Source organism: Nomia melanderi, chromosome 6 (assembly GCF_051020985.1).
Source record: "Nomia melanderi isolate GNS246 chromosome 6, iyNomMela1, whole genome shotgun sequence".
Lineage (NCBI taxonomy): Eukaryota > Metazoa > Arthropoda > Insecta > Hymenoptera > Halictidae > Nomia > Nomia melanderi.
Genome location: NC_135004.1, coordinates 13,980,065 through 14,003,322, shown reverse-complemented (window position 1 = coordinate 14,003,322; position 23,258 = coordinate 13,980,065). Strand labels below are relative to the sequence as shown.

The following is a 23,258-nucleotide window of genomic DNA, read 5'->3' as shown; positions in this document are numbered from 1 at the left end:
GGTCGGCTGATAATTATTGTATGCGAACGAATTTATGGAAATGATGGAGGTAAGATAATATCTGGCATTGTTGCGATGTTGCCGTGGTAACTGTAGAACGCGGAATAGAGGAATTCGTACGGTAAAAACATTAACGAGCGTAGTTTGAATTTGTTTTGATGCGTATCTCGTAATATTCATATTATTTCTGAGCAAATGAATGCGCAAGAATGCAAGCCTCATACTGTGCCGTGCAGCGTTTAACATTCTGCAATTTTCGAAGTTCCCGCAGGTTTTAATTAAAATTTGCGACTGTACGTGCGCAATGAATCGTTGAACAAACGCGCGATGCTAGTTACGCGAACCGTAAAATTGTATAAAAATCAATTTCTCCAATTAGCAGTTACAGATCGTAACCTCGAAAGCGAAATCTCCGGCGATTCCCGGCTGTCCAGGTATCTAACGGATGTCCAGGTAGTCGGGCATCCAAGATACCGGGTTCTCGAGTCGGTAACCCTATCACGAATTCGTCCCTTAATCGTAGGATTATTCTATACGACGATAAGTCAGCGAACAGCTGCTATCTGTTAGAATTAGGGTCATTTGTCATGCGTCAACTGGATACAAATTTCAGGGTTGCAACTGTTCAAGGTGTGGGTGATGGGGGGCAGGGGGAAGTGGCGTCTCGCTATTCTATGGTGCGTGTGTAGCTATTCAAGGTGAGACGGTGAGACGGTTGATCGATAAAAGTACATGGAATCGTGTTACCTTGTACCGACGCTCCTCCTTCCGCGTGGGCGGCCGGAAGTACACGGGTTGGCGGAGCGAATTTTGAAACGGCCCCGGGATTGCGGTATAAGTAATGCGATGCGGGGATTCACGATAACCAGTCGTATTCTGGTAAGCCGGATTAAACGGATTAAGCGGCTGTCTTCGTCCCGGTCGTTCCTTAAGCTCACGCATGGGGTTTTGAGTTACACGGTAAGCATCGTCCCTTACGTCCAATAGGGCGGGACTGCGAGTCGCAACTGCGGTTGAGAAAAGCAGAAAAGAACAAACAACTGTCAGACACGTTATCGTTATCGGGTGTCGCTTCAACAGATTATCTTACCAACGAGTAGAACGGCTGCAAAGGAAGTACTCAGAAAAAAGAGAGAGGCAAGAAACAAGGAGAAAAGAGAGAACGCAGAGAGAAAGTGCAGGGGTAGAAACGCTACTCGAGCTCAACAACAACTAAAGACGCGAGCTACGTGTGTCGTTCATCTAAGAAGTGTTTATTAAGGGGGTGCAGTACTGAATGCAAAGAGATCGCGCCCGAGGTGATCTCTTGTAAAAACGATCGGTGAGTCCCGCTTTGAGATAGTGCACGTACACTTTCATTATTCCGCCGGTGCCGTTATTAATAACGAAACGGCGCGGGGTATTTAACGCTCGAGATAAAAGAACGGGCCGGCACGTTTTGATAGTTAATTCTCTACCGGCGGAATTCCGAAGATCACAGCCAGATCCAGCTCTTCTTGCGATCGTCTTTGTGCCTGGCCCATCAACCCTCCCACGCCATCCTCTTCCTGTCCCTGTCCCTTTACGTGAGAAGATTCTGCCATTTCGATGTCTCTGTCCCTCGACTGGCTTCTATCTTATTCCGTACATACATACATACATACATACATATATATATATATATACATACGTACGTAGCTAGATAAGTACATACATACGTCCTGGCCTGTATGTACGGGTCGAGACTCGAGTCTCGAGAAGAGATTCCCAAAGGACACTGCCGCCTCCTCCACTGTTTCCCTTCCACCCTGTCCCCCTTCCTCTCACGAGATCCCCGGCTAAGGAATTGGAACGCAGGGATTAATGTTTCGCAATTAGAGATCCCGACCGTGGATTCGCCAATGTCTCGGTCGAGGAGTACTCAAGAAAGCTCTTCGCATCGACGCAACCAGCGCCCGCGTGCGCGCGCGCGCTCGCGCCCCCGCACCTTTCTCCAATTCATCCGACCGACCCCGGAACCGGCTTATGCCCCTCGGCTTACACAGTTTCGTAAAATATTCATCGGAACTCCGTCGGAATGTGCCCGATGTTCTTCCAAGGGATGCTGTTATTAAACAAGACGTTTTTGCACCGCGCCCGCCTTCAACCCCCCGCCGCCTCGTCCTTTCGAGTTTTAAAACGAACCTCGCCGACGCTAATAAAAAGATAATAAATATTTCAGCGCAAAGCCCGACGAGGGGGGAAAACGTTTCCGATGATGCTCCGTCGCGGCATAACTCTGGATGTTGCACTTCCTAAAAGTACGTTTGCGACGGAGTTGCGGTGCTCGGTCGAATGACGAGAGAGAACGGTTGGAACGTGTGCTTTTGTTTTTTAATGGAAACGTTCACGTTGGAACGCCACATTGAGATATGTTTAACACGTTCGGTGTACCACATGCGGTACACGTTAATTTTTGTAACAAAATATTTTCAAGGGACATATGATCAAGAATAGCTGTATAAAACATCAAGAAACGATATCAAAATATATAAAATTTAAGAAAAAACTTGAATATAACTTAATATTTTATTTAAAAAATCAATACAGTCCATAAGCAAAATATGATAGAAATTTCCGTAGCACGAAACAGGTTAACGATCGGTTAGCGGTACAAGTGATTCATTTTCAGTTTCTCTGAAGTCACTCGTTACATCATTTGTTATTTTCCGAACAAGTTTAGGGGATGGACTATGCAATTGTTGTAGTTCCACTGTAGGTACATCGAAGCGAGGCATCGCAGTTCTGTTGTAAACGTACTGTATATATTTCACCTTGTTCGGTGTTGTCGAGTAGGTTTTGAAATGGAGATTTAATTGAATGAAAAACGATCGACAGTAAAATGCTCAAGAAGAATTGAGTATAAAGGAGAGTAGAGAAGATGGAGATTCGAGGGGTAGTAATTGTGTTCTACATTTTCCGTATTCAAAAATATTTTTGAAAGAACACAGTGGTGTCGAGGGAATGAGAGTGATTGAAATAAACGAGCCAGCTTGACATCGTCTGCACAGCAGTGTCTTGTGAAATGAATCATCCTCCAGATCGTCTTTAATAATCCATTATTCGTGGACGTTAAACGGGGACCGCGTTTGACCTACTGCCACCGCGTTATTCGTACACCATTAGCTCCTTGCCGTCCGATCGATCCCGACCGCAGATTTAATCGCGTATTCGTGTCGGCCACTGACGATCCACCGGCTAATTATTTTATTCCTTCTACTCTATTAATAATAACGGGTCATCGTCTATTTTTAATACCAGAATGGTCGGAATAATACATGTATTTCGCTTCGGATTTTTTCCAATTCACCCTGTGATCCGATTCGCCTCGGTCCATCCTATGCAAACTTCATGAAAGTAACGAAAAAAAAACATTCAACCAAAGTAACCTACTCATAGAACAGAAACAAATCAAAATCAGAAATATAATCTGCGATACAGACACGCGCTGGATTCTTATCTCAATCCGATTCACCCTGTGATCCGACCCGCCTCGGTCCAGCCTATACGAACTCCGTAGAAGCAACGACAAAGGAACATTCAACCAAAGTAATCGCTCAAACGAAATTCCCCCAGTTGATTACCCAATACTTTTTGTAATTAGCATTACCGTTCAGCGTATCGCGTCAGCCCCGCGACGACAGCGTGTTCGATGCGAAATTACAATTCCGACTCGTAAATTATTTACGAACACTCACGCTCGCGGGGTGATCGTCCTGGATATCTGGGGGGTGGGTTCGGCCGGGGTCAAATTGCAACAAATTAACCGCGTTAATCAAGCCCGCGGCAGGACCAGACTTTTCCCGGCGGTCGGGAGAACGGACGCGGGCCGGCCGCCATTAACGGAAGCGCAATTATTGACCGGTCCGGCGCCGAGGACTCGTCGTTCTTTTTTTTTTTTACATCCGACCGGACCGAACTTCGGCGTAGGCCGGCCGGGCTGAAATTTTTAAGTTTACAAGGCCGAGCCACAGTTACAGCCGCCCGTTAAAATCGGTCGACGGAGACCGCGCGTTCCTGTTCCGCGTCATTATTTCATTCCGCCCCCTTCTCCTACGGTTTTTTTCGTCCGCGAGCCCCGAACTTCCCGGGCTCGCTCTTTTTTCAACCATTTTTACACGGGCGTCCGTGAAACACTAGGCGATATTGAATTCATAAATACATCGGTGTGATATCGGGTAACCGCGTAAATAAAACACAAGGGCGCAAAGTTGCTCGTTCATAGCTCCCTCCGGTAAGGCAAAAACGAGACCGAGGAATTACAATGGTCGAGGAAACCATGATAAATGAAAGATCGGCCGTCCGACCGGCGCGCAACGCGAAATATTTCCGTTCCACTCGATCGTGCCAGACAACGGTCCGCTATTCTCTTTATTAAATAATATAACCCGGATGTAATACGACTCCGTCTGTGTACGGACGAAAATATTTGTTTTGTTTTATACAGTGCGCCGGTACGCGTGCACGCGTGTGTACGTTACAATACGCTGAGCGTGGTTGCAGCGCATACATGAAATTACGGTTTGAATAAAGTCCATTCCTCTCGCTCCCGCTCGCGGTCTCTATCTTCCAATTACATTTCAATAGTGAAACATATTTGAACGACAATCCTTTTTTTTCTATGCGACCGTTCCCTCTCGACCGGAGTATATTGTTAGGTAATTCTGCGCGCGATGACAAAGGGGGAGACGGAAAAATTCATTCGCGGGAAATTTAGTTGTCGACGGTTTTCTATCGAGAGCCCGTGGCGGCGTTGTTTAGCGTTTATTGGGGAGGGCGGCTAAGTACACGGGTTACTCGAGCGTCGAATGTATCCCGGTGCTAATGGCGGATCTACATCAGACGTACTTTGCGCCCGGTGGCTCGATGACGCAGTTTAATATTTTACCGGTTACATCGCCAAGCGACTTCATGTAAAATCGACGATCCTCCGGCCGGTGTCATGGCGTCGCGTCGCGTCGCATAGCGTCGAGTCGAGCCGAGTCGTCGCTCCCCGCCGCCGATGGCGCCGTTTACATCGGCAAATTATTGGCAAGCTGGCGCGGCTTACCAGGCGCGTCAATTGCACGGCAACATCGATAAAATTAACGATTACACGATACACGTACACGCTAAGCGTACCTACCTACGCGCGCATAGCCGTGTCCGCTGGCGAAAACTATTCGGGAAACAATCTTTGTCGCCGGAGAGTTGCACGATCACCGATACACGGTATAGGCAGCGGTTTGTGGTATTCCGGTGATAAATAAAAGAAAGAAAATTACGACGGAGCGTGAGATCAGGTGATACTCGATGGTTTTCATGGGATTTTTGTTAAAGGAAAATGATCGCAGATATTGCCTCGCGTTTGAGTTGTCTATTTTGGAGAGTGGGCGTTGATTTTAGCGCTGCGTTGGAAAATATGTTGGATTCAATGTTTGAGGAAACATCGATTGTAGCGGGGCACTTTTAGCGTATTGATTGTGTGTTTTCAATGACTCTGTTTGTAATTATTTTTCTGATTAAGGTCGCGGAAACGATTTGCTGTATTTTTAACGAACTTCCCGTGGGAGAGGTATTATTTATTCATGGGGAACAGTGTTTTCTTTCAATCGACGCGAAGTAAATGGTATTCGCGCTTGTCTAAAATCTGATTCGACGTTAGAAGACAATAGATTAAGTATTTCGGACTTACCAAATTTAAACCTCCTTCCCTCGAGCCGAAGAACAACCCGCTCTCACGCCGCGAAAAAAACCCCTATGCATCACTCAAATTTAATAAAAAAATCCGGTTACCGCGATAACTTATCAGCAGTCAGCGATTCCCGAATTTTCCGGCGATACTCGCGGCGCAAAATCCGTCGCGCTGCCGCGGGAAATATCCCGTGAAACTGGAACCGCGTAACCGGACGTGTTACGCTCTCGGTGTACGAATGAAATAGCGAGTCGGCTACACCGTGTCGGGGCCGGGGGGTATGACGCGATGGCTGGGTCTTTTCGTACGAAAAAGCGTCGCGATTACTTTCGGTTCGTTTCGCGTATCGAAATATCATGGCAAGGGTGTTCGAAGACTCGTGTGTCGCGACGTCACTGTACCAGTGGAACTGTAGTATCGTGAATAGTACAGTAGTACAGTGAATGCGCGATTGCGCGAGGGAAAGGAAGGGAAAGATAGAGGGAAAATGAGTGAGCGAATGAGCGACCGTGTTAGGGGAGGAAGAGTGAAAAGAATGTAGAAAAAGGGAGCAAACAGAGAAACAAGTGAGAGGAATGAAAGAGAGAAGCGAGTAAGCGAATGAATGAATAAATGAGTGATTAGAAAGATAGAGGTTAACACAAAGGGCAGAAGCGAGAGGGAAGAGAGAAATTAAGAGAATGAAGAGGGAGAAAGAGTGAAAGAGAGGAGAAGCAGAGAGGAAAGAGAGAAGAGAGAAAATGGGACGAGCAGCAGTCGCAGCCTCGTCGTTTGACCGTAAAGCCGGAATCGAAGAATGCGCCACTCCATCAGCAGTAAACTTTTGCGTACTTTCCGCCGCGTGAAACGCCCTAGGTCTCGTGCACATCCAACCGTCGACGGTGTACATCCGGTCGGCGCGCGCAACTACCGCTGCAAAACTTATACCAGAAGTTCGACTTACAGCGGCCGGGGACGAGGGGCCGCGGGGTCGCGTGTATATACACGTACGTACACACCGGCCGTTATTGAAGGGTGGAGAGAGGATCAAATAAGAGAAAGCAAGAAGCTCGGGTTCGAGAAGAGCGTGAAAGGTGCGCGGTGCCGGCCGGGATGGGGGTCGAGGGAAAAAAACCGGTGACAGAGAGGGATCGAGGAACAGAAAGTCAGCCGGGCGGGGTAGGAATGTCGCGGGGGCGATATATCGATAATCGATTCTCGCGAAATCGACTGGCAGGCCTCGCAGCACGGTGAACGACACCGCTTTATTACTTCGTGAACGTTTATATATTATTCAACCGCCTAATTTATCGTCGCGCGTTCTGCACGTTTCCGCCACTCAACCCCCGACCCTCGGAGCCGTTTCTTTCCCGAGTGAAACCGGCGACAAATCGCGCGGAGCGCCGAAACGTTTGTCGTCGGTCCGGGTTAATCGTCGGTGAACGTTTCCGATCACGATTTTCGGGAACTTACGTCGGAAGCTCGTTCCCTCGGCTGGCTACACTTATTCTTTCGCTGATTAATCGATTCATTTCGAAACGTTCCTACTAGGAACCTTGCTACAGATCATTATATCGGTTTAAGAGACACAGGAAGTTATGTTCTTAGTATCGTCGTACGCGAGCATGAAATTTATTAGACTACGGCGAATGTACACCAGAGTGGTTGAAGACTAACGGGTAATTTTAATTAGATTCACGAAGGACTTCAAAAGTTTCGAATTCATCCCCGCGGAAGGGTCCCGCTGGACAAGTCGGCAAAAAATCTGTGACATAGGTCTCGGAGTACTTTTACATTATAATGCGAGTGCATTAATGTGAAACTCGCCGAAGGCGGGAGAGTTGCTTGTAACGTTCAACTTAGGCGCAACACCTTTTACACGCGGCAGTATTAAATTAGGGGGTGGTTCCCTCGAAACGCAACGCGACTAAACAATCCCTTTGCAATTCCGATGCCGGCAACTTCGCAAACTCGTTCAAGTTTTCCGTGAGGTCTGCGGGAAAGTATCGGGGCAACGGTTCTCCCGTTCGAAACCGGCGAAACCTTTTTTTCCGGCGAGATTACGGCCGGTTCCCGTGTTCGCGGGCCCGCCGCGGAAAAACAGTTTCTTACGGAGGGAAATTCACTTCTCCGGCTGGAAAGTTGACGGCGGCGCGGCTTCCACCGGGCAGAAGCGAAATTCGAAGGGAATCAAAGGGACGGGACTCGCCGGTGCATAAGTAATGCGCATCGTTTGCGGATCGCGATGTAAACTGGCGCGCCGATATATCGCTCGCCGTATATCCTTGCTCCCGGGCTTAAAGGTTCTGTGTACGAAATGACTCCGGGGTCCCCCGGGATGATCCACCTCGTATTTTTCCCCGGCGAGGTTGACTCCCATGAATTTCAACAAATCGCGGACGCGAAAGAACTGCCGGCGCATAGGATTATCGCGAACGGAAATCGCATCAATTGGGCTAATGTCATTACGACCCGCTCTGGCGGAAAGGGTGCCAACTAATCGGGGATTACGCGGTAATAACCGCGACAATAATGCGAACATTTAAAATTCAATTAAAATGTTTCCGCGTTTACGCGATTTCACTATCAACCTAAAGGGTAACGGGTATCTATACGTTTCTCTAGATAATCCAGATCATAAAGTTAAATTATGTTTCCGGGTTACGTTGCATCGCGCCGCATTACTCGGGGCAATTCAATTTTGCTTTAATCATTACCCGAGCGTATTTCTCTTGCCCTACCCCCTTCGACAACGGCAATAAAAGCTTCATAACAATCGAAATCACGCTTAAACGACCTTATAATCCGCACCCCCCGTCGTTCCATCATCGCGTGTTCCAGCGCCGCTCAATTTCCGTGTCAACAAGGGTTCGCCCCGAAACGAAACGATGCGCGAATCCGGCGGCGAACTCGATAAAAGAAGCATAATAGCGGGCCGGCGTGGCGGCTAGATTCCGCTCAATTAACCTGCAAGAAACGGCCGGAACGGTAGAGCTAGTTACATAGTACCGTGAACCGGCGAAACAATTCGGGGTATCGGTGTGCCGGATGATCTGCGACAAAGGGAGAAATCAAGAGACAGGGAGAACAGGTGGATTGGGAAACAAATTGTCCATTCCCGATGGATTTTTGTTTCCCGCGATTCGCGCAGCCGTCACCGCCGCCGCGCCCTCGCCGCCCGTCCGCGTCGCGTCGTCTGTCCAATCTTTTTCGGCGACACGCGTCCGGCCCCGGGAAAACGGCGAATACGCTCCCTCGACCGAGAACGAGCGAATATATGTATAATGAAAAAACAAAAAACACGAGAAAATAATAAAACGAAAACCATAAAACGCGATACGGTGGCCGCGCGGCCGGAGGAGCGGAACAATGCCGATGTATACGCGAAGCACCGTAAATTTCGTCGTGGTCTGTATTCGCGCGTTGCGCAATCGAGCCGTTCGACATAATAACACTTGGATATGGTGACCGTAAATTCACTAGCCCGAATAGGCTCCCGTGGGTTAAACCGCTATTGCTATTCCCTTCGAGCAGAATCCCGGCGCGATCCCACTGTTCGTGCGTTTCCGGTTGGACCCGCTTCAAGGGACCGGTCGTACGTACTTAGCTACCGCCGCAGTTCGACGGGATCCCGCGATTTTCCTCCGCTAATCAGACGTTTCTCGGTTTCCAATTACCGCGAGACCGCCGGCGCCGCCGCGCAATGCATTCTTCGCCGCGAAGGATCCCGTCAGGAGGGCGGAACACGGTCGGGTAAATCGTTGAACGGGAACAAACGAGCCGCGGCTCTAATTGTCGACCGCGCGGAGCAATTTGTAAATGCGCGGCTGCCGGCGAAAACTCGGCCACCGTTCTCACTTGCCCGCTCGCGCTGTCTCCGTCTACCCAGCGGCGAGCGCGTGTACGCGTGCAGATTGTAACGAATCGATCGGCGCAATCAAGACCAATCGGGTATTGATTAAACTTCATTGCTCCGGCCCTTTTGGATTACTGGCGCCGGTTAATGCTGATTCGTCTCTTAACGCGCTCGCGAGCTACTTGCTTCGAGCTGTGTGTAAGCTCGAGGAGCTTACGAGAGGTGTCTTAACCCTTTATGATATATTTCTCAAGTGTAATTGGTACATCAGTTTGTAATGAATGATCGACTGAGGAGAGGTGAAAGATTCTGAGCATATTCTATGCATGTATTTGCTGCATAATATAATTATTGATACAGAGAGTAATAAGTCGTTTGAATTCAAAGGAATCGAGTAATAGTTATGTGTATTAACTCTTTGGGTATTCACCCTCGAGAGGTGACACAGTAAAACTATAGAATGTGATATTTAATGTTAAACTTTGTATAATGCCTCGATACGTGAAACATTGGAATAAAACAGCTTTGTTATGTACTGGTAATTTCTCTTCCAATTAGTCTCAAAGAACATCGTCTTTGCCTCGAAAAGAAATGGTAAATATTTCTAGTAAGAAACATCCGAGTGCAGAGGGTTGAACTCCGTTTAACCCTTTGCGGACGAATGTCGACACTACCGAGTTCAAACTCTCATGTTTGTGATATTAAGTTTCAAACAAATGATTTAATTACCAAAACAGCAAAAGATAAATTGTTTCCTGTTTGTCCATTATTTAAGCGTTCGACGCGTAATTCGGCAGGATCTGCCTTAATTTTTGTATATTTTCAGAGGTTATTGTAAGGCAAAGGGTTAAACGATAGTTCGATACTATCACCGGCTACATTAGCCCCACTAAATCACCACGCCACGGAGGTTTTACCGGCGAGTCCTCCCCCGAAAACCAACAGCCACTCGGAACGTCGCTCTCCCAGGGAACTACATCATTTTTTATATTTCTCGAACCCTTAAACCCGGCGAATGCATAAAAGCTGCAGTCTAGTTATAACAGGGGCCCCGTAAAAACGGCGGGGAATGATCGGGCATCGGGGCGGTAAAAGTTGCCGCGCCCCCCGGCCGATCGTCCACGGTGGCAATGATCGTAAACGAGCGGGAGTTGCCCGAACTTCCGCAGCAACACGGTGATTCATGACCGGGAACAACGGCAGCCGACCCGGGACAAGAAATCCGATCCCATCTGGATGAAGGGTTTTCGATGAGCCATTGATCGAACGAATCCTTCCGATAGACCGGTCGGCCAATGGATACTAAAGGCGAGCGAGCGAGCGCGAGCCGGGCGCGCGGTCCAGAAATCCCGAAGTCATCGGCGCCGGGGAATCGTCTTGGCTCTCGAAGACTTTGGTCCCGCTTGGCTAGATAATGCGGGCCGCGTCGTGTCGCCTGGTTAGAATCCCGGCGCAAGTTCTTGCTCGTTCGGTACTCGTAGGGTACTCTCGTACCGGGGCGGAATTCCCAAAATTGCCGGCGTTACCCACGGACAAAGACTCGACCGGCAAAGTTTCGATTTCCGTGCCGGTCGGGGGATTCGGGAACGACGCCGGCGTTCGTCCCCAATTAAGAATCTCACGGACACCGCTGTAAAACCGGATCGTTTTAATTCTACGCGGACGTCACGGTCCGCGGAGCCGGTTACGATATAATGAACGCGCGACGTAATCGACCGCTTCATCGAAGCGGGAGATATATTTCGAGTGGAAGCTGACGATGTAACTTTCGTCGGTGTGTTTATTCCATACATTCAAATGAAGCCGGGCGATATTTAAAATTCAGGCTCGCCGAGTTTCGGGAGAAAAAATCTCTCAGGAGACGGGACGCTTAGCTCCCGTGGCTCAAAAGACAAAGCCGGATTATTAAGGGGTATAAAATTTCCCGGGAGGCTAAGCTTTAAAAATTACAAAGGCAGAGTCCTTTTGGTAAAATAACTACCCCTGAAATAGAAAATCAATTTAGCCCCGCCTTCCGCCGGCGTTCGGTGTCTTTAAAAATACAAATTTTCAGTGTGACGTTTCACTCGATTATTTCAGCTCCTTGGGCGTTGTTTCGATGGCTAATACGGAAATAGTCGGGATGAGAATTTTATTAGGTGTCGGCTGAGCTGAACGACGATCGATTCGAAACGCGTGCGATCTTAACTTGCGCGATCTGAACTTACTAACGCCGAATAAAATGTACTTCTATCTCGCCAAGTGGCATTAGTATTATTTCTCTTATTCGGCTATTTGAAATAAACATGTGTTTCTAAAACTTACTCCAGCTTTTCTGCAGTATTCTATTGTCGTTCACCGTCTTATCACGGCAACATGCTAACTTGAAACTCATTTCCTCCGAAAACGAGGACCATGTCAAAACAACCAGAGTTTCTCATTTCTAGGTATATACTCATAATTATAAAAGTGGTCTAAGTCATACATCTTTCTTCTGTTTCAATTTAGTTTGAAATAACGCGATAACTAGTAAACTCATTTTTCTTAAATTTAGACTTAGACTTCCATAATTATTCGCACATATGTATTGTAACATAGGGATTCATTCGAAAATAAATTTTTGTCTTGCCCTCATTGCGATGGCGTCCGTGCGACGTCAGAGCGAAGTCCGCAAGCGACTCGATGACCTATTCTAAAATGTATCGTGGGAAGAGGAGCTTGACGCAGACGGTCGCAAAAACCGGGATCGATTGTTTTATATTCGACGGGTGAGACCGAGTTCTCATTCTCGCGACACACGAGTCAACATAAATTGAACTCGCTGCCGCCGCGTTTGCTCCCCAACCCCTTTCGGCCGGCCCCATATTGCCGCGTCAGGGATCGATCTACGGGGGGTTCGCGCAAAAGTGCAACACGCACGGACGCACTAGCGCGAAGAAAATTACGCCCCTCTTAACGCCGCCATTACCAACATCTCCGTTATTAGAAAACCGATCTGCCGATCTGCGTCGCGATTGGCCATTCCAATGCGCCATTCTTCATTCCGACGTAATGGAACGCGCTACACAGATCCCGGCTAGATAATCGGCCGTACACGGTCGAGCAATTTTCCTTCGACTTTGCATAAGTCGCGTAACAAAGTTTCAAAACGGCTCATTTCGACGGACGGTTCGTGCCGATTCGTTTCGTCGACCGCACGGGAACGGATTATAAATGTGATCTGGACTAGATACGCTCTTTAAAAGCGGCACTTAAGCTTCTTTCGTGAATTAAACGTACACGTTTTCGATTTTAATTACTTTGATATTCGTCGGCGATTTTTCAACGATTTAACAATTGGAAGCCTGTTAATAAACTTTTCGACGGCGACGCTTAACGAGCCGCAGCTATTAACCGGGTGTCCGATTTCTGAAGCTTATCGACCGATAGCTTGTTAAAATTACACTGTCCTGAAGCAACAGGAAACGGCGTAATGAATATTCGAGCAAAAATATCCGTTTAGACCTTATCGTAGATTCAAGTGATTTCTAAGTTAATCACAGTGGTCAATCTTTTCATAAATTCATATATTTTCTCGTACGCCAGCAGAATTCATAGGTCACCTCCGCTTTCCACAAGCTTCCAGAATATTACATTCCGCCAACGAAAATTTTCTCGCTTAATCTACCGATGGACACACTATCTACTGGAAGCCTATTAATCGATTTTCGATTTTAAATACGTAACAATCGGTAACTTATTAAAAGTACGCAGTAAAACAAAAGAAACAAGATAGACATTACGGGATCCCCGTGTACTTTGGTTTTAAACTATCTGAGCTTTGCAAGTGAAAACACACTTCCTTAACGAAAACCACATTGTCAAGTAGCGAATAGTTGCCTCCATCAAAAATGGTAGGTAAAGTATAAGATAATCTCGGCGAAGGAAAAGCTAACACTAGTCGCCTGCGTTTCGTCAATCGGTGTCTTCCCAACACTACAGCTACCGAGCAGTTAAATCGACTTCCCGAAATTCCTCTATGCAAACGTCAAGAGTGCATCTACCGAGACTTTAATTGATTTATAATTCAAATCAATGCCTTCAATAATTCCTCACAGAAACGTCTGTCATCTTTCCAATAATTTCCAAACTGAAGACATCAGGAATAGATCATTTTGACACATCCGGTAGTTTATTATTAAGCATCCCCAAGTTTTGGAGTGCAACAAACAGATCGAGAGTCACCCTGACAAGAAGATGTCCTCCAACTAAACAGTGCTCTCAGCACAGCCTTCGAGCGAAGAACATAGTATAGGGTTTTTCCAGATGAGTGACTGAGTATGGGATGATTGGTTTGTTGTGTGTGCGCGCAGGCGCGAAGTTTGGTAAATAGTGTGACTACGTTCGGAAAATCTTGATTGGCTGAAAGAATGCGAGGAAGAGTGTCTGGAACTGAGCGACTAGACCGTAAGAAAAGCGTGTACGTGACTGCGTGAATTTTGACCATGGATGAAAGACGCGAGTGAGAAGGGTGCAAGGGTAAGAAAGACAGAGCGAACGATGTGCATTTAAAGCGAGTGGGAATGCGTGGCCGGAAGATAGTTGAGCGTAATTTTTTCGAGCGAGACATTCGGTAAGACATTTTGAGAGAGAGTTGGCGAGTAACCCTTAGCGAGTTATATTGAAATAAAGAGTTCTGCACATTTTTGTTATTGTTACTCAGTGAGTGTATCTTTTCTTTTTATTCCCTACCACGGCAACACGTGGGATTTCGAATAAATTAATAAAAAGGCGTTTATTTTCAAAAAGTGTTCCCCCGACCTTACAAAGTTCGGTCGGGAGTAGATACATTACGCCTTTATGGCGAGGGTGACTTACATTATAATATTAATTTCGTATTCTAGATACTCTTATCAATTTGCTTCCTAAATGAGCGCGGCTATTTTAAATTAATACTACAATAGTAAAAAGAGTACCTGTCAAACAAGTTTCCATTTTATTTTTCACCCACAAAATCCTACGTTACAAAAGTGTTAAGTGATCATCACGAACGACCCGACACCGTTAGCGCGTCCGTCCATCCAGCAAATATTGCAGGGAACCGTCAGTCGGGGGTTCTATAAATGTAAAATGGCGTGGCGCGGTCGGACGAAGTAACACGTGTGGCCATGCGTACGCACGTACCGTGCGGTTAGACAGGAACGTAAGTCTGACGCAATGATACATCACCGTAATGAAACCGCGAGGCGACAAGCCCTCTGCCTCTTTCCTGCCGGCGCCGGTTCCCGCCTCCGGCTTCGCCCTGTGTATACGAATGTGATTTTCCTGCCGCGGCGGCGTTTCCTTCGTTCCCTCCGCGACGTCTGCGTAACCCGTAAACCATTGTCGGAGTTCCGCCGTCCCCGCTACATCTTATAAATCATGGTTTACCTTTGTTTCCGCGAACGGCGTGTCTCGAGGAGAACACGGGCCAATCGGATCCGCCGATACCGCGACGGTAACACGATGGAAATCCTATTCGTTAAAGCAGCCGTCGACTCGACGAAACCGGGGTATTACGGGTAATTGAACCGTCCCCGTGGCTGGGGAAACGTATCGCGGGACGACCAGCAGAATTTCCGCGAGCCCTATCGAGATCGGTTTCTTCGTTGACTAATTGTTGTCTCGGGTAACGTCCGATTCACACGTGAATGACTTGTTTTTGAGATTTCCAGTGAATGGTGGGATTTACAGGAGTGACTGATATGCTTCCGTTAGATGGTTAATCTTATTTAGAATTATTTATAGTAGTCTTCGTGGAGCTTAATGATTTTGAAATATATTATAAAGATATAGTCATAAATGTGAAAGTACATCGATACAGATATGATTTATCCATGAAGTTCTTTAAGGTATCCATTGTCCTGTCATATGCCAGAATCATCGTAAGACTTTTAATTGATTAAATTCGTCGCCGAACTCGATCAAAGATATTTATTTCGAACGAATGAATATTTTATTCGAGTAAAGCTGCCGAGAAGTTTCGCCTAGATTCCCATCCCGCTTCCAATTTAATTGAACATTCCCGAGGAAGTAAATTCCACTTTAATTTCATTTACCGCGACGAAAACGCACCTGAGCGTCGCGCGAGGCGCGAGCAAACTTTCGCCGAATGCCATTAATGAATTATCGCCCCGGCATCAGAGTTTGTCCGATCAAACGAACGTATCGCCGCCAGAGCAACACGGCAACTACGGTAAACCAGTTTTTCGACACCCACGGACGATGTAGATCGTCTTCGGCTCGTACGCGACCGCGACCCGGTTCAAGCGACCGCACAACTCAGCGAAATCCTTCGCAACTGCCGCGCCACAAATCATGATACGCCGGACAATGTTCCAATACACGGACACCTAGGATTCGTCTAGCGAGACCGTGTACAGGAGAATTCTAACCAGCACGCCGACACCGAAAGACCTCCGGAAAAATCAGATAGCCTGACCTTTCCTCTCACACATAAATTTCAAACAAACAACTTGGATAAGAAAACTTCAACTGTAAAAGACTAACCTAACCGTTGGCAACAAGAGACGTTAGAAATATTCAAAGCAAGATTCAGCTTCTAACAGAATCATTTCTAGACAATCGAAATCCCTCGCGAACCTCGATGATCATTTATAAGTGGCTTTCGAGAGCCGTGTCCAGTAGGAATTTGTTCCTGACGTTTCGCCATCACTGCAACTGTCTTCATCAGGCTTAACCCCTTAGGCACGACGTCTACTATAGTGGCTCCGTGGCTACCAATACACCATATATCATACCCAATTGTGTTACTAATTATTAAAGTAAATTGTTAAATTATGTGTATCATATCTTTAAGAAAAATTACAATTTAATCGTCAAAAACTTCATTCCAATGTACTCGCGTAGAAAACAGCATTGTCCGTGCAAAATTCAGCCTAAGAGGTTAAAGACACATACCGATGCGTGCCTAGGAAGACTGTCTTTAATTGTTCAAGTGAGCAATTAAAAGCTACCGGTGATTACTGATCCAGAACATGAACCAGGTACCTAATAAAGAGTCTAATAAAGAGTCTTCCCAGGCACACACCAGTATCAGTACTGAATAATCCCAATTACTCAAGGTCACTCAGGGTCATGTATACACCCGCAACAAGATAAAAGACGCTTGACAATAGACAGAGCACAATAGACCGAAAGCAGCAGGGACGAAAGGTCGAGTGGCAACATTCAAACAAGCGGCAACACTTTAGCCAGCCCGCCCTTCCATATTACAAAACCTTCTATTCATCAACTCGTCGAAGGCGGTCCCGCCGCGGTTGGCGTCGGGCGCACGCGAATCCCGCACGTTTCATCCGTGTAAACACGGGGATAATACGATTCCCCGGCTGCGACTTCGTTCAACCGCGCTGCAACTTCACGCAATAATGAACTCTTGCGATCCCGTAACCAGTCCTCGTTTCGAACTACTTGGAACTTAACAGCCCGAACTTAACCGTGAGGATCCTTTGGAAGTCGAGAGGATCAGCGGCGGGGTAGGGGGCGTGGATCGTCACCGTTCTAACGACACCTGGGTGCGTCGTTAAGAGTTCGCGACTGCGGGGACACCGCCGAATGCACAAACGACCGGAAAAGGACGGGAACCGGCGCGAAGGGTTAGGCTCGAGCCGCCGGCTGAAGCGCGGGGGGTGGGGGAGGAAGGATTGAGAGAATGGGAGCAGGGCGGAGGACGAGATCGAGAGGCGAGCCGGCACGATGGGAGATCCAGGGGCCAGGCTCATGCATATGCCACAATCTCATTTGACTGCATAATCACGTCGGGCCCCGGCGGGATCAGCCGTGTCAACAAGTTACATATTTTTTTCCCGTGCCGCGCGTCCCGCCTTTTCACGCGCACGGCCGCGCGACCCATTGTCCGGCAGCCCGTCGATTTGCTCGCCGCTAATTCGCCACGATTGTTTGATCCCCCTCCAGCCCCATTCTGCACCGAGAATAATCGGTCGCCGCTCGGCACCCGGGGACCCCGTGATACGAGATGCCTGCGGTCGTTTAGCCGTGATCCTTCGCACACCGTGCTGATGGGAGGACTATTTCGGCGGTTTCAAGGTGCGACGGATTCTGTGGCAATGATAAGCGGGAATTGTTGGCAGGAGCGAGGTTTGACAGGGTTTCATTATGGATGTTGATAAGTGTGGGAGGTTCGAGACTCGGAGATTTTGCTGTCGTTGGTTTCGATGGAGTTTTGTTTGGAATTAATATCGACGTGGCAAGCGGAAATCGGTGGTTGTCGATACTGGAGTTAATAGGGTTATTTTAGTAGACTGACGTTTGTTTTAATTAATTTTTAGTAAACGGAAATCTAAAAAAGTTTACTAGAAATTAATTAAAACAAACGTGAGGTGTGTAGAGGTCTATTAAAAGTCTTTGAAACTGTACTGTATTGGAAAAGTGGTTATGGAGTAATTCTTCTTTGGATTATAATTTGAGAAGCAATTATATTATGTCAGTCCAGGTGAGGTGGCGATTTGAAGTGGCAGCGGCTCTTGAGAAATTGATTAAGGAATCTCTGGTAAGGTTCTGAAAGCTGAGATATTAAATATGAGACTGGTTAGTGGTCGAGTAAACCAACATTCGCGAATGTTTCATTAAAAGAACTGGCGACTTAAAACACCTTATGACGATATACATTACGGACGGTAATGATCCCGAGAATAATTCGACACTGACCTCCTCCCTCGTAAAAATATATTAACCCTCTAAAAGAGGCAATTGCTGAAACTAGATGAAGCCTGATTTCCTCGGTCGTAATCGCGACAGCCCGTCCCATCAATTTCATTGTTTTATCGTACAGAATTTATTCACGGCGCGCGTAGTTGAGCGGATCCGGCGGTTTTATTCCGCGGACTGTTCATAGAATTTTCAAGGGGACAAAGGGCGAAAGCCGTTGCTTTAAATCCCTTTCCACTTACACGCGAAACCATTTATCAGGAATTTGAAACATTCATATTGGAACAGTTCCTCGGTGTCTAGGCAACTATCGATTTTCCTGCGAGCCAGATTTACCAGCTTTGTTTGCCGATTTCGAAATCTGACCGGTTGTAGCTTCCGGAAAATGAAGGACGAACGTTATTATTTTCACCGATACTTTCCATTTACCAACATTTGGCCAACAGTTCGCGAGCGATGAAAATTAGACTGTAACGTGTTAATATTAATCAGGTCAATCTCATACTTTTAAGAAGGAAGTTGATTACAATCGACTTTTCATAATCCCGATGACATAAGACGTGAACCTTCCTCAATACTTAGTTCCAAAAATGAGAAATTCTGTCTATCAATGGTTGACCAGTTTATGATCAAAAGAAAATAGATTATGATTATCTTTAATCAAGACCATCTATACAGAGAAAAGGAAGATAGCTCCACGAACTTAATGCCTTCCAGTCTACAGCAAATCGACAAGAAATGACACTTTTATTAAAAAAAAAACTACATCATAAACATCGTTAACACCTGAAAAAAACATATCTATGAAAATAAATACACATGACAAGAATAATTAGATCTCCATACAAGACTTGATAAGATTCAATATACCACTGAAAACAATTGAAGATCTACATATTTGACAATCTAAATAATCTCATTCGGCCGATCAATCCAACCCAGAATTGCCCTACTTTCGGAATAAGAATGTCTATTACCGAGTCACCGGTGTAGATCCAAAAACGTGACACTGTAAAGTCTAAAATCAGTGCACGAGACTGATATACTACCACGGACGATGACAACGGAAGCCTCGGATAACCCAGATCCGAGAAAGATGCAGGAACGGGGTCACCAGCGATCGCAGCGCGACTTTGATTCCGTTCATCCCCCGATGTCTACCATCCGCGCGATCCGGCAGCCGCCTCCTCGACAATCGTATTATCCGTCCGCTCGACTCGGCGCGAGACGCAACGCGATAAAAACACGATCAAACTTTTCTGTCCCCTTCCTTTTTTTCTCGTCCCATCGATCCCCCTGCCCAAGAACTGTGCACGGGAACGATGAATCCGTCGTCTCGGCCGTGTTCATTGAATTGTATTATATTTACAAGCCCCTCCCCCCCTGTATCGGATGGAAGATCGGAGATCCTCTTGTTGACGCGCAGACAATTCACATCCATTCAGAACGAAGAATCCCCTATGTATCGGGGTACTGTTATTAAATCCATATAGGTGAAACGTCGTTTTTGTGCGATACGAATTCTGTTACGTAATAAGCTGAATTCTTCGCGGGTTTTGTACGTTACGCACGAGAAATGATGGTTCGAGGTGTGTGGACTTTGGTTAATTTCATTTGTACGGTTTGTTTTTAATATGCTTTATGATAAATAGTTTTGCAACGGAGCTGATTATCGTGTGTTTGTTGTAGGCGACGGTTTATTGTTGGCGTAACGTTTAAATGAATTATTATTAATAACAGAGATCAGTTTTGGAATGTTCGTGTGTTTGTAATGTGCTTCGCACTGTCGATGATTGCGGTAAATTACAAATTTCGTAATGGTATCTATCAGTTTTCGGAATATACGTGTTGGTAAAACAACTAACGCAACGAATGAATTATCTATAGAGGCGAAACAAATGAATCATGATGTTCGTCTAGAAAACCAGCTCATTACCGGTTACAATAAATATATTATCAGTGATGTTTTATGTAGTCGCGGTGGGTTATTAGTACTTCATATTATTAGTACGTCCTACAATTAAAGGGAAGATCCAGCGAAAGGAATTTCGAAATTTTTGTACACCATACATTATTTACAAAGTAATTTACTTAATCCATATTGAATGCAGTATAAGAAGGATTATAAAAAATCTACTGTGAGTGCGACGCATCGTTTCAGGTTAACTTTTCAATCGATAGTGGCAATTTGAAAGAAATAACTATTATTGTATATTAGTAATACTTGAAGTATTAGTACTACCTACCAGTAATATTAGTAATATTTAAAATATTAGTAATATCTACTAGTAATATTAGTAATATTTAAAATATTAGTAATATCTACCAGTAATATTAGTAATATTAGTAATATTTAAAATATTAGTAACATCTACCAGTAATATTAGTAATATTTAAAATACTGGTAATACCTACTAGTAACATCACTAACGTCATATTTTATTAATATATTATCTACATAATCATCCTTAATTCGCACAGTTCGATAGAAAATTCTGAACCAAAATGGATCTGCGGCTGACGCAGGTTTTGCTCGTGATCGTTCAGTACTTACAGTGTTATTAGATCATCGGTATGTGACGTCTGGCAGATTTCAATACATAAGCAGTTTACACCGGAGGATTGCTGGTTCAGATTCCATTTGTTCCGCCTGTCACTTCATGACGTATGTCCCATCCAGCCCGACGTTCGCTCCACCCTTTCCGTAACGTATTACAACGCTTTATATATTACATGTATTACACGCACCGAGCGTGCTCCTCCGTTCGAGCGGCGCGCACGCGAATGCATATCCACGCACCCATTGCGCCGGACGTCCGGAAATATCGTTCGGGATTTTTCATCGCGACTTCGCCTCTCGCATAATACACGTAAACAGCGCGCGCCGCGCGATCGCGCGAATGTTCTTCGCCCGAGGGTGGTTGAATTGGATCCCGTTTAACTCTCGGTTGCTGCGCACACGGTTTCCACGGTGATGAACAAAAATGCTCGTGCACTGTGGAAATTGTGGAAGAGATCGTTGCGATCCGCAAACGAACGACTCGGCCACGGTGAATTTTCGCGTGATATTTAAAGTAATGTTCAATGGCAAGAAGTTATGTATCTATTTCCATGATTATTGCGTTTCGCTTGTTTCAAAATTACTATAGTAATATCCGACAACGATGCACGAAGAACGTGGATTAACGTTTAACCGGAAGAGTTCGGAATAAACCGTCGTTAACACGTCGAATGCCATGGGGTCAACCGAATCGAATTACTATAGTTCAATTGAACCATGATTATTTGAAAACATTTCTATATTATAAATAATGCTAGTAGATGAACCTGCAATAATAACAATTCAATCAAATGATTTAATATTATATTTTCTCCATTTCAATTATTCTGTACCATGAAATCATGCGGCGTTCAACGTGTTAATTCCGAAAATTGCAATCCTTGCAATTGTCTCAGTTCGCATCGTTTCTCCAGTATATTCCAAGATACTCCTCGCTAAATTCACTATTTTCACAAGCGTGAACATCGAATACGAACGATATAAAATAGAAAGACAATGCTAAACATGCATATGCGAACTGTAACGATCTACATTCAAATTTCATGGAATTCCGCCGATATTCGCACGTTAGAAGGTTTAACGCCAGGATGTAGAATAGCCAGGTTCCAGCCGAGTCTCCTTGCGAGCGGCCTAGTGTAATGAAATTTCGAAGATACTCGATCGGAGACGCCCGGGCGATAGCAGTCTTCCCGAACATCCCTCGTAACATAAACAAGGGTAGCTTCTCAGTCCCGGAGGGTTCCTGCGACACAGCGGCCGAGAGGAGAAGTAGAGTTTACTGGACGCGAGTCCTCCAACGACCTCGTCAAACATCGTTAATTAACCCCACTACATGGCCGGCGTACAAATAGCGTTTCCTACTGATTACGCCACTCCTGTGGAACTTCCAACAATGTGCATTAGACATTCCTTTTCCGAGTATGTGCATACCGTATGAAAGAGGAGCCGGGCGCGTTTGAACCGGAGGCATTAGTATTGAAGCGACGTAACCCTGAACATACACTCGCAGGCGCACGGTGACTCGCGAAAACACGCGACCGCTTACGGTTGCAACTTTTAACTAGCGACGTGCGCGCGCTCGACTGACATGTTCACAACAATGTAATATTAACAGCAACCAGAGGTTATTGAACCGTCCCTGGGAAATTACTAAATGCCTACAGTTACCGCGACAGCGATCACCATTCCCATGATCATCATCGCAATAATCAAATAATTCCGAATACTATTAGCAAACAAATTCGCTGCGAACGTATACATATTTCCATACAAACCAATCACGCTCCGTCGGTATTTACCTGAATTATTCAAACCATACTATCACTCATTAAGTTCGCAACTCGTTCTCGTTACTCGTACATTACTCGAACGAAACTGTTCCTCCTTACGTCAGCTGGAGGCGTCCCATGACCATCAGATTCGGCAATCGCGGTGCGCGAGATTCGAGGCAAAGGGCCACGAAATAAGGAAAAACGAGCAAGAGGCGGCGGCCTCCATTTCCCAGATATCAGCGTCGCGGGGAAGACATCGTGACGGGAAGGAGCGTTTCACTTATCTCGCGATCACTTAGAAAACGATCCCCCCAGCCGCTGTACCGCGGCCCTTCTTCATGGTAAGATTGCATATCTCCGTTGCGCGGCGTTTGCGAGCAAATCCCTTGACGTCGGCGTTAATAACGAACACCGCCGACGAGCGTGTGCTTACGTATGGTTGCCCCGGCTCCTCTTCCGACTGTCTTTCTTCCGTTTTCCCTGGCCGACATCAGGCGAACCGGCTCGAACGGCGCCCTTCCGCCTCCACCCCCCGCGTCAAGCCTTCTTCGTCCACTTCTGTTTCTTCCTCTTCCTTTTCCTCTATGGCGCGCACCGCATATCAGGACGTGAGTGCTCCACGGGCCACGTAGCTAATTATCCCCAAGAGCGGCGCGGCCCTGAAGGTGATCTATTCGCGGTGGGAAATTTCTGCGAGTGAGAGAACCCTGCCAC

General features: G+C 46.3%; 1 protein-coding gene across 2 annotated transcripts in view; it reads right to left on the bottom strand.

The window, feature by feature from the left end:
* Scgdelta (sarcoglycan delta) overlaps nt 1-23,258 on the bottom strand; it is a 260,585-nt gene that overhangs the window by 188,148 nt on the left and 49,179 nt on the right. Inside the window, exon 2 of one of the 2 annotated variants that reach the window (XM_076368310.1) lies at nt 748-1,007. The exons of the other annotated variant lie outside the window; for it this stretch is intronic. Coding sequence (XP_076224425.1) covers nt 748-942 — 195 coding nt within the window. The 5' untranslated portion in view covers nt 943-1,007. The remainder of the gene's footprint in view (nt 1-747; nt 1,008-23,258) is intronic. 2 annotated transcript variants of the gene reach the window in all.